At 44.4% G+C, this 11,945-nt stretch overlaps 1 protein-coding gene across 1 annotated transcript in view; it reads right to left on the bottom strand.

The window, feature by feature from the left end:
* Window positions 1-457: 457 nt before the first annotated feature.
* Window positions 458-11,945, bottom strand: part of LOC111665398 (Golgi apparatus protein 1) — a 28,754-nt gene continuing 17,266 nt past the window's right edge. The window contains exons 8-25 of the mRNA XM_087177732.1: window positions 11,447-11,669; window positions 11,231-11,332; window positions 10,869-11,022; window positions 9,899-9,940; window positions 8,217-8,441; window positions 7,418-7,480; window positions 6,645-6,758; window positions 6,398-6,486; window positions 5,189-5,306; window positions 4,621-4,713; window positions 4,118-4,255; window positions 3,849-3,972; window positions 3,602-3,744; window positions 3,399-3,500; window positions 2,716-2,823; window positions 2,329-2,449; window positions 1,939-2,045; window positions 458-1,087 (exon numbers count right to left, since the gene is read on the bottom strand). Of these exons, the coding sequence (XP_087033858.1) occupies window positions 920-1,087; window positions 1,939-2,045; window positions 2,329-2,449; window positions 2,716-2,823; window positions 3,399-3,500; window positions 3,602-3,744; window positions 3,849-3,972; window positions 4,118-4,255; window positions 4,621-4,713; window positions 5,189-5,306; window positions 6,398-6,486; window positions 6,645-6,758; window positions 7,418-7,480; window positions 8,217-8,441; window positions 9,899-9,940; window positions 10,869-11,022; window positions 11,231-11,332; window positions 11,447-11,669 (2,234 nt within the window). The 3' untranslated portion in view covers window positions 458-919. The remainder of the gene's footprint in view (window positions 1,088-1,938; window positions 2,046-2,328; window positions 2,450-2,715; window positions 2,824-3,398; window positions 3,501-3,601; window positions 3,745-3,848; window positions 3,973-4,117; window positions 4,256-4,620; window positions 4,714-5,188; window positions 5,307-6,397; window positions 6,487-6,644; window positions 6,759-7,417; window positions 7,481-8,216; window positions 8,442-9,898; window positions 9,941-10,868; window positions 11,023-11,230; window positions 11,333-11,446; window positions 11,670-11,945) is intronic.

Genomic DNA, 11,945 nt, shown 5'->3' with positions numbered 1-11,945 from the left:
TCACCTGTGGCTCGGTGGAGAGCTGGCTGGTTGGCACCGCCCGCCTGGCAGTCCCATGGCGATATAATCTAACTAACACACATCAGGCCCCCCCCCCCAAAAGAAGAAGAAGATATATCCACAGCCAAAAATCCCCCAAAAACCCTTTAAGCAGGAGGACAAACTAGAAGAATATGGTGGTAGAAAGACAGTTTCTCTCTCTCTCTCACACACACGCGCACACACACACGCGCACACACACGCGCACACACACTCACGTGCGCACACACGCACGCACACACACACGCACACACATACACGCACAAACACACACGCACTGTAGTCATTAAAATACTGGTCATTAAGCTGCTCTATACATGAGCATTTCCCCATCCCACTTTCTACACATTTACACTTTATGATTCAATTCACCTCCCTCACCTCTAAATGACCTTTGACCCCTGTATCCTTACAAACCCCACTACCCCCCTCCCCCACCCAACTGACCCCCAACCACAGCAAAGGGGGGAGGAAATAAAAAAAAGAGCAAGAGTAATACTGCATCTACATCGGAGGAGCCGGCGCTCTGCATCGAGGGAAGACGAGAAGAATCAGAAGGAAAATAATCAAAAGAAGCAACGGCGGTGGTGGGCGGGGCCTCCTGGAGAGTGGGCGGGGCTCATGTAGAAGCAGCACAGGTGAGTCACTGATCACGCCCACTGTCACTTGCGGGACTGAGAGTACTGTCCCTCCACCGACGTAGGAAGCGGCGAGAAGTGATTACAAATGAAACGCAGCGAGAAGAGTTGAAGCGGCAGGTGGAGTTTTTGTGGCTGTCAGGAGGGTGGGGGTAAATAATGTGGTGGTAGTGGGGGGCAGATCTCTTTCAACGGTGGTTGTTTCTCCTGTGGGCGTGTCCTGCCCCCGGAGTGGGTGTGGTCTACCTGTCCTTCAGCTCCTGAGTGACGCGTTTGGTGAATCGGCCGCAGAGCAGCCCCAGCATGAAGAGCAGCGCCACGCCTGCACCAATCACAGTCAGGATGTAGTTCTTGGACGGTGACGTCATCACCTGCATGGCCAGGTCCGAGAAACCCTCGGCGGGAGCCACCTGACAGGAAGTACGAAGAGGACAGTGTGAATGAAGCTGTGAAAAAACCTCCAAAATAAACTGATTACCTTCAGATTCTCATTATAAATATTCTCAGGTAAAAATCACCTGAAATAATGTTTTCATATAAAATCCAGTTGTTTCCTCCTGTCAACAGAACTCTACACTTCCTGATGTTTTTCACATTAAAAGCCTGACAGTGAGACTTTTAATTTATATTAACTGCGGAAAAGGGCAAAGTAAGTTTCTCTCACTTTCAAAATAAAAAACTTTTAACTTAATTTTAACCAGATTATTGCAGTTTTGAAACCGTTTCAAAATAAAACCCCTTCTAAGCAGATGTAATGTAGCTCATCAAATCAATTCAAAAAGCCAATTTAATTTAAAAAAAAAAAAAATTCAAAATAAAAGCTTCTTGTAACAAGCAGTTTGTTCAAATTTCAAATTAAATGCCAATTTAAAAACAGATTTTGCAGCTTCTTCTGTCTATTCAACCAATTTCAAAATAAAAGACCCTTAAAAAGAGCAAGTAATCAATTTTAGAAATTCAGCCACTTTAACAGATTTTATACAAATGAAAGACCAATTTAAAACTGACACATTACATCATTATTACATCATCTTTTAAACCGGCAGCTCACTCTGTTAATGAATAAAAAGGTTGACAGTGTTTCTGTTAGAGCAGAGAGGTCACACTCAGTTCTCTCCACAGACACAGAAACTGAACAGCGAGCTGCTGTTCGTGTTGTTTCTGTGGTGTGAGGAGCTCAGTGCGTCTCCCGCTGTCCGGCACATCGCCACCAGCTGCGTTTTCACAGTGTGAGGAGGCTTTTCTCCGACAGCTCGTGTACCTTGGCGGCGTAGCTCCACATGTCGATGCGATCCTGAAGCCTCTTCTTGCACTCGGGCTGCAGACGAACGCGTTTGTCCTGCAGCGCCTCCATGAGACACGACATCTCTGAGGACACGGACACAACATCAAACACGTTAACCTGTTATCTTGTGTTGATTCGTAGCTGCTTTGTTTCAGCTCAGATGATTTATTGAATCTTTAATACAGACGCTGAAAGCTGCTTTAACCACGTCCAGTTTGATGGAGACCTGTTTACTACTTTAAATCTTTTGACAGATATGACCAATATTTAACGTCACAGCAGCGTCACAACAAACAACCGCACAGAGGGAAAAGAAACAGTAAAGTTACAGCCGAGGTGTGTGTGTGCGTTTGTTTGTGGACTCACGGCGCCCCCTGCCGGGTGGGATGGCTGCACAGTGGTGTTTGATGTCCAGGGCGCAGGCTGTGTGAAGGACAGGGTCGACGAAGATGTCCGCCTTGCTCTCCTTCAGCATGTTCAACACCTCCTGCAGGAGGAGGAAGGGAGGAGGAAAAACAAAACAGAAGAAGAAGAAGATGTGGAGGAGCAGAATAAAGGCAGAAGAGAAAAGAAAAAAAAGGCTTGTGATTGAAAATAAAACTCCAGTCATGAACAACATTGTGTAAAATGTGTTTTTACGTAAACTGTTTCGTTTTCATGCCAGCAAAAGGAATCGTGCTTTTAAATCAGCGCCTGTGCGTCAGGTTTACGTCACCCTCAGCGGTCAGTGAAGGCAGCATTGGGTGTGTTTACCTTCTTACATCCTTCCTGTTTGATCTTCAGCAGGTTGACCTTCAAACACTCCTCCACCTGCCCCGTCTGCTCCTGAGCTGCTGCCTCCTCCGGACACAGCCTGGAGATCTACACACACACACACACACACACACACACACACACACACACGCACGCACGCGCACGCACACACACACACACACACACACACACAGTCAAATAAGCTGTAAACAGGGCTGACAATATGATCGTTTCTGTGGACCGTTGCTTTCATTATCTCCCACTGACACTTTGTTAAATATCAAACTTCTCAGCAGTTACTAAGATTTCTTCTGTAAGTCTCTAAAATGGACAGAGACCTTTAGAATATATGAGACCTTTAAATATTTTGATTCATGCATCCATCAAGTGTCACACACACAGACTTTTTCTACTTTAAAATAAGATTTCAAGACTATTTGCAACCATTCACAGGACTGTCGATGACCTCAAAGGTTTGTAGGAAGTTCACACATCAACATTTATTCCTCTAAATTTAGCCAAAAGATTTGAGCCAATCTCAAGCAGCAGGATTCACATAAACAATTCATAAAATAAATGCAGTGGTAAGTGAAAACTTATTTTTCTTTAAAACTTATGATCCACAGTGTGTTTTCAGTGTGTGTGTGTGTGTTGTGTGTGTAAGAAAGCAGAAGGGTGTGAACCTCCTGTGTGCAGTGGATCTGCAGCTGAGGGTCCAGCCTGTAGTCCAGCGCCGACTCCTGCAGGATGACCCGGATCTGATCCTCGCAGTCTGAGGACAAACGCTGCCACGACACACAAACACACGCATGAGTATTTCTACGTTCGAAACAATGACGTGAAGAACAAACTGCGCGTGAGTGTGACTCACAGTCGAGACTCTGACCTGGTCGGCGTATTTGAGTTTGAGGCAGGAGATGACCTGACCCTCCAGCTCGCTGTCCGCCGTCGCCTTGTTCAGGATGGGTTGACAGAACTTTGGGATGTCGGCTTTACAGGCTTTCCTCAGCACCGGGTTCAGCCTGTAGTCTGGAGAGACACACACACACACACACACACACACACACACACAGTCAGCAGGCGTGCTCGTGGTCCTGACGATGTTAGGAGACCAGGAGTGTGCGGTTGTGTACCGGTGTTCTGAGTGATCTGTCTCTTCGTGATCATCTGTTTGCACTTGGGATCCATCAGCTCGCTGTTCTTGTTCTGCTTCAGACACTGAAGCGTGTTCTTCCCCTCCGACTCCGTGCAGAACCGCTGGAAACAGAAACATCTGTCACACACAGGTCCTTCATAAAAACAAACATACACTCATGTGCATGTAGTGAACGGGAAACTGAACGGTCTGCACTTTCCCCAAACGCCTCCTGATCATGTGACCTACCCTGATCATGTGACCTACCCTGATCATGTGCTTGCAGACTCTCATCAGCTGGTAGTCCAGCTCAGGATCAACCATCTCCACCTCCTGCAGCTTGAAGATCCGCTGGTGGCAGCGTGAAGTCAGCTGACGCTTGTTCTCCTTCAGACACTCGATGACCTGCGGAGAGGCAGACGGACAGATGTGGTCGTTAGTGAATCACTTGAAATCTACGTGACACGAAAGGAACTGCAGCTGCCACCTGCTGGACGTTGTGTCCTCCACTGTTTCAGGTCTTCACTGCAACAACTTGAGTTTCTTGAACTGACTGGAAAATGTTTCTGAGCAATTTAAATCTCTTGAACTGAGAACAATTCATCTACAGCTAATTCTTAAAATGCAATTATCAAACTTTATTTTAGACATAATCTGCAGTTTCTCCTGTGCTGAGGTCTGAACACGCGTGAAAGAGTGTGTGTGTGTGTGTGTGTGTGTGTGTGTGTGTGTGTGTGTGTGTGTGTGTGTCTGCAGGTGTAGCCGCTGACCTGTGCGTTGCCGTAGGCGACGTTCTGACACAGTCTGGTGATGTCCTGCTTACAGGAGTCGTACAGCTCCGGCTCCAGACGGATGTCCTCCGACTGCAGAGGATTCAGAGAGGATTTAGTGGATTTACAGAAAACACAAGACACAAAGAAAACAGAGAAACTTTTAATCTGTGCAGGCGAAAGAAAAGAAAGTCAGAGCGGATTAAGGAAACATCTGAGCATCTCCAGAGATGAGCAGCCAGATAAAGACGGTCAGAACAAGAGCTCAGAAACTCACTCCAAGATCTCTACTGAGGTTTTTCTTTACAAACTGTTTAACTGGAAAAGTTAAATCCACTAAACTTCTCCAAATCTGCCTGATGTAAGAACACAACCCCAGCTGTGTATCTGCTCATATGGTTTGTCGTGGTTGTGACGGTGTCTGACGTCCACACTGACATTTACTGTGGTTGGACTTCCTGTCTCTGTGCTGCTGTTTAGTCTCCGTCTCCGACTGACGGTGAGGCTCTGTGGAAACCTCGCATCAGGTGAAAACACTGCGGAGCGCCGACCGTGCCGGCGAACGTACCATCTCCACCTCCTCCACCCGCAGCTGTTTACGACATTTGACGGACACTCGCTGCTCCTTGGCCTCCTGCAGCGTGTCGTTCCTCACCGTGGTGCTGAGGCAGATCACCACGTCCACCCTGAGCGACAGGAAGACATGAGGTCATTCAGCCGCTCTCAAACACGTCTTCAACAACGTGTCAACGCTGCTTTTAAATCAGTTGTGACTTTGACAGATCAGAATAACAACACTTACATTCATACAGGTTTTTAAACTGATCAGGGATCGATGTGTTTTCTCACATTCAAGAAGACAGATTTTATTTTATTTTTTTCAAACTTTAAAACGTTCTCTTCCACACATTGTAATTTTCCTTTCTCACCGGATGGAAAAAGGCTGTTGGCAGCAAACATTATAATTCAGCCACCACTCTTCCTCTGACACGCTGAGATCTGAAAACCTCAGGAGGAGAAGTTCTGGAAAACGGATCTGACCAAAAACACCTGAAAGTTTATTTTTGACCTTTGGGAGGAAAAAAAGAAAGAATCTAGATTGACTCAGCAGCTGTTTGGATAAAGGCTGTGAGATGCAGCCAGAGCCAGTCAGTTGGAGCTTGGCTTTTGTTCCACTGGTGACTTTTAGGGTTCTAACTCCCACTGTTTCTGCTCCAGTTCATTATTATCATTATTATTATTATTATTATTATTATTATTATTATTATTATTATTAATCTTGTGCTGCGGCTTAAATTGCCGTGAGCTGCCCAAGAAGTATGAGCCCAATCAGCCACATGGTGGCAGTGTAATCAAGGCTCCAAAATGCCTCTCACACCATTAGTGACTCGAAATTTGACACTTTTCCAGTTGAAAAAGCCTCTTTAACAATAAAAGTCAGTCTACATTTTTTTTCTTTTCTTTGCATAATACAAAAACAGTCAAATGAATAGAACTTCTTGAATTTTTGACCAAAATTGGTGACACAAACATGGCCGCCATCAACCACAATATTTTCACAGAAGGCGGGGCTTAGCCAATGTTGAGCAATAACTCATCAACCACTCAGACAGCCTGTTCCCGCCACACTGCGAGTCCCAATGACTTTACACTCAACTCACCTAAAAGGCGATTTACTTTACTTAAGTTTCTGTGAAGAGGTTAGAACCTGCGAACTGGTGGTTGCAGCTTTAATTAACAGTATTTGTGTTTGTATCTGTGACGTTGTGCGTCTTACTTCTTCTTGATGTTGGGACACAGTTTGAGGACGTCTTCCTTGCAGGCCGTCTTGAACTTGTAGGAGAAACGGAAATCTTTGATCTGAATCTGCGCACAGAAAGACAAACAGACTGTTAGATTTGTTTGTGTCAACAGCGATAAGCAGCAGAAGATGTTTTCTGTTGCAACCGAAGCCCAACACAAATGTTTTCTTCTCCTGTCGAACTAAAACAAACACAGCAACACATTTTCCTCGTGCTGCTCACCAGCTGGAAGTGCGTCACTCCCACCGCACACTTCTCGTTCATCTCCTTCTGGTGTTTGTTCTGGACCAAACACTCCATCAGATCACCGGTGTCGATCTGATTATCAGCAACCTCCTGACAGAGAGAGACAAACAACAGGCTGGATTTAAACGTTCTGAATCCCTTTCTCAATTTCACACCTTGTGGAAATATAATTATCAACATGGAAATCACAAACCAAACATGAATGTCTGAATTAACTAATGTAATAAAGCTGATCTACTCACTGATTTGTAACATTGAGCTCAGAAGTCTGTTACAGCCAGAGATGATAAATTAACAGCCACCACAGTATAAACAATATTATGAGACACTGTGTCCGACAGTTGTGTGTATGTAAGTAACAAATATGTTAATGTACAATGTGTGAGTTGCTCTGAGCCTCTCTTCTGATTGGCTGACTGTTTTCTGAGTGATCCAATAAAAATAAATCAGGTCATTTCAGGTAAAAACACTCAGGGAAACCAAATCCTGCAAGGTTTGGATGGTGGGTCCAGGTGGGCGGGGCTTGGTGACTGCTTTGTTGTGACATCACAAAGTTCCAGAAGTCCTGACGGCTGGTTTTAAGGCTCAGTTTCTGAATACAGGCTGTGTGCATTTCTCTGTGGACTGAGGCTTTGATACTTTCACAGTATTAATATAGAAGCTAGAGCTGATCTATAATCACACTACACATGGACACAGACCTTTACACTGGAGGAGCTTTAAATGGTTCAGGTTCAGCGCAGACTTACGTGGCAATGGGTCTGGATGACGGGTTCACAGGCTCTCATCAGCAGCGCCTCGATCTGAATATCCTGAGGACAGAACGAACGAGTGACGGAGCCGTTAACACGGAGCACACAGTGAGATCGTCAGTTCTGGTTAATGAAGTCACAGAAGTCAGATTCAGTTAGAGCAGGTTCCCAACATGAGGGACGGCACCTTTAAGTGGTCCCCAGATAAATCTGAAGGGTCACAACACCATTAGAGAGATAATAGAATCTCATTTCTTTCTCCTTTAAATGAATCAAAGTGAAAAACCAGTTCACAAGTCAACAATGTTATGAACCGCTGAGTTTATTCTTGATGCTCCTATAAAGAAACATGCTGATCTGAACTGATCAATGAATTCGACAAAAGACAATCCTCCAATCTCTAAATGATTCTCTGAGACGATCTCTTCTAAAACAAGTCGTGGTGCGTCTTTACCCGTTTAGTGAGCTGTAAACATTATGTACTATATTTACAGTACACTGTTTTTTGCAGTTAGTTTACATGCCATCAACAAACTTACCTGTTTTTTACCAACAGAAAATGATGAAATATTTCAAAGTGGGGCTTTAAAATGTGTCTGATGATGTCACTTTTCCCTCCATCAACACACTCAACAATCAGGTGCTTGTCAGGTTTAACACTGTAACGCTCCACAAACAAACCTGCTCAGATTTAAAGTGTGGTGTGAGTTTGAGACCTGACAGGACTGTTGTGCTATTGTTTCTTTAGCTGATGAACCAGAGTATTATGGGATGCAGCAGCAGGTGTGGTCGTTACCTCTGACTCCAGTTCGGTCAGGTTTCCCACCACGTCCTTGCAGTCCGACACCAGATCCTCCAGGTGGTCCTGCAGACACTCCAGCTCCTGTCCGGCCTCCGTCTTCTCGCTGCACCACTTCCCCAGGTCGGTCATGCAGCGTCTCTGCAGCTCGGGGTCCAGCTTCACGTCCAGCGCCCTCTGGTGGAGGATCCTCTGCACCTCCACCTTACAGTCCCTGGAGAGCTGCAGGAGGACAGTCACGATGTCCAGTTACAGAAAGACCTTTTACCGTCCACAGAGCCCTCAAACTGACACTCCACTCTACGGTTTTAGCATCTGCGTCCTTTATAACTTTATTTAGAAAGTCACATTGTGTCCAGAGGAGCTCCAACATGACAGAGGCCGGGCCACAGCAGAGAGGAACTGATCCTAACATCTGTGCTACATCTGTCGTCATAGAAACTCGGTGAAGTTGTGACTACTCGCAGGGTTAGCTCGTGAACTGCTGTAGCTGGCAAGCTAACACGCCAGCTAACTAGGAACATGCTAGCACTAGTCAATACTGCACACCACCTAAGTTAAGGTCATTGAAGTTAGCCAGTTAGTTAGGACTAGTTATTGTCATTATTGATCCATCAGCAAGATTCATTTCTTGATTAATAACTTTGTCTTTGAATTTTGAAAAAATAGAAAGTGTCTGCTGTAATTTCCCAAAGCTGAAGACGATGTACAGATGATTTATACAACCATCACATGACTGAGAAGATTAGTCCATTATCAAAATAAGTGATTCATTTTCTGTTGAACGACTTATTGATTAAGCAACTAATTGTTAAAGGCCTAGTTAAGACAAGTAAAGTAGTTAAACAGTTAATTGAAAAGACTTCAGGTGAAGTGATTAGTCTATCAATGGAAAATCAATCAGCAACTGTCACTTTTTAAGCAAAAATGAAAGATTCCAGTTTCTCGTGTGTGAAAATATTTTTTTTGTCTTCTTTGATCATAAACTGCATCATTTCTTTTTACAGAATAAACGATTATTTGAGAAAATAATCAGCAGATGAATTGATAATGAGAATAGTGCTCTGCTGCAGCCCTTGAATAATAAACTAAATAAACGCAGCTAGCTCGTTGTCTGGCTCCACGCTCCCTCAGACACTTTCATCAGTAGCATGATTTCATGTGTCAGAGTTAAAGTTAAAGAAGATTTGCTCAGATTTAAAACTGATATCACCGATTGAGTTTTAAACTCTGCTGTGACGAGGCCTCGACACAGAAGCCGGACGACAAAGAAGGGTCACACTGTTCCTTTAATCAACACTGATCTAATTCATTTCAACCAACAGGAAGTCGAGCTGACTGCTGTTCCTCATGAAGGAGGAAACTACGACCTTCGGATGGAGAGTGATGGATACTAAAACATTACATTTGGGTGGAGGATCAGTTTAAGGACGTGCTAGCACGTGGAACACTGCTGATTATTGAGAGTATAATTTGCTGCAGTTGATTAATCAGCGTAACCACAAAGATTCTCCAGAACTGGAGCTTTGAGTTGATTCTTCAGCAGCTCACTTCACTTCCTCATGCAGCAGATACCAGATAAAAAATTAACACAATCACTTCCCCCTACAAAACCACCAGTCACCATGACAGACGAGTTTCCTGTGATTATCATCGGTTCAGCGACACGACGTACTCACAGTGGCGCCGGGGTTTTCTGCCTCAGACGCTCCAGCGTGGAGCTACGAAAATATTCTCGGGTCAGTGAGAAAGTTCACACAAACCTCCTGTGTATTTACCATTTGTTTTTATTTTCCTCTGCTGTAATAAATGTGTATTTATATTTTTAAAAAACAAACTTCCAGGGAGTGCAAAAGCTCAAAAAGCCTCAACTTTAGTTCAAAAACAAACAGCAGCGAGATCAAAGTTCAAATTCCAGGTCTCATTTTTTCACTCACTCCTACTGGCATCTGATTTTTTTTGTGTTCAGTTATGTTTTATTATTCTCCGTAGCTGACATCAGTGGTGATTCAATGGCCTTTTGTTTATGGTGCTCACAGTATTAAAAGGTCCCATATTTTACACTTCTGTGTTTTATTTCAAAGTGTTGATCCATCAGAAGATATATTTGTGGTTTTAAGAACCAAAAACAATCTCAGTGTAGTTTACATCTCCTCTCTCAGTAACAACAGGTCTGTGAGCCAATCAGAAGAGACGAGGCTCTGAGCCTCTCTTCTGATTGGCTGACTGTTTTCTGAGTGATCCAATAAAAATAAAGCAGATTTCAGGTAAAAACACTCAGAGGAACCAAATCCTACAAGGTTTGGATGGTGGGTCCAGGTGGGCGGGGCTTGGTGACTGCTTTGTTGTGACATCACAAAGTTCCAGAAGTCCTGACGGCTGGTTTTAAGGCTCAGTTTCTGAATACAGGCTGTGTGCATTTCTCTGTGGACTGAGGCTTTGATACTTTCACAGTATTAATATAGAAGCTAGAGCTGATCTATAATCACACTACACATGGACACAGACCTTTACACTGGAGGAGCTTTAAATACATTTACAGGTGAAGAATTCAACAGATTTTCAGACCAACATCTACATTTGGTGGAGAATGGTTCAGGATGACTGTTACTGCAGCAGATATCACAACTTTAATCTGCAGAGACTCACCCTGCGTCCCTGCTCCACAGAGCGGTAGGCGTGGCGGTACAGGCAGGAGAAAATGGCGCCGGGGGGCATCATCTCATTGGTCTCGTTCCAGCCGTGAGTGTGACAGAGCCGGGCTGCATCGCCCTGACATTTCTTATACAGGATGGGATCCAACCTGGGCAGCGACAAAGGGTGTTTTATATCAATAACTAAACTGACCACACTTAATAATACATCTGCACTACGGGCTATGCCTTCCCTCCATGAACTAAATACACTAAAAACAAGTAAAAGCATCATGAAGAAACTGAAAATGCATTCAGAAAGTTTAGTTTAACATGACTGTGAATCAGTCTGTGTGTTGACGGGTGAACACGACTCACTTCCAGTCCCTGGCGATGAAGTACTGCAGCTCCAGCAGCCTGTGCTCACAGTCCTCCACCATCTTCTCGGTGTACAGATGCTCCATCAGACACGACAGGATCCTGCAGGAAGCAGGTTTATCATGTTGTCCAGAGTCGAATTCCAGATTTAGTAAAAATAAAGAATATTAGAATAAAACAGACGATGAAAAGTCTGAGGACGTGGCGAGGACTCACATGGGGTCTCCGTTCCGGATGTGTTTGCAGGCGGTCTGGATGACGGACTCGCACGCCTCGTTCAGCGCGCGGTCGATGCGGTAGTCGGCTCCGGGGTCGGCTTCCTGGATCAGAGTCTGGAGCTGAGGACAGAAGAAGAACAAATACATCAACAACAACAACAACAAAAAAATTTTAAAAATCTCTAGGGGTTGCTGAAAGGCATTGTGGGAAACGTAGGAAGGTATTTAGTGTGGGAGAATTAGAAGAGGCAGGTTAACATCATGTTTGAGCATCAAGAACCAGGAATTGGTTTCAGAATTTCTAACATTTGGAAACTTGTTCAGTAAAATGTTTTTCTACTTCCTGAAAACGACTTTTCAGTATAAGAGACTCGACTTGCTCAACTTAACGCACCAGCAGTTTCTCCTGAGCTTGAAAAACAAATAAAAGCAGAAGTGAATCAGCAGAATCTCACCACCGCTGGTGACACTAAATAACGACCCCCTCCACCTCCACC

The sequence above is a fragment of the Seriola lalandi genome, unplaced genomic scaffold (assembly GCF_002814215.2).
Source record: "Seriola lalandi dorsalis isolate HSWRI2012SDOR001 ecotype SW California unplaced genomic scaffold, Sedor1 jcf7180002054638, whole genome shotgun sequence".
Taxonomy (NCBI): domain Eukaryota; kingdom Metazoa; phylum Chordata; class Actinopteri; order Carangiformes; family Carangidae; genus Seriola; species Seriola lalandi.
This window is presented reverse-complemented; position numbering and strand designations above follow the sequence as displayed.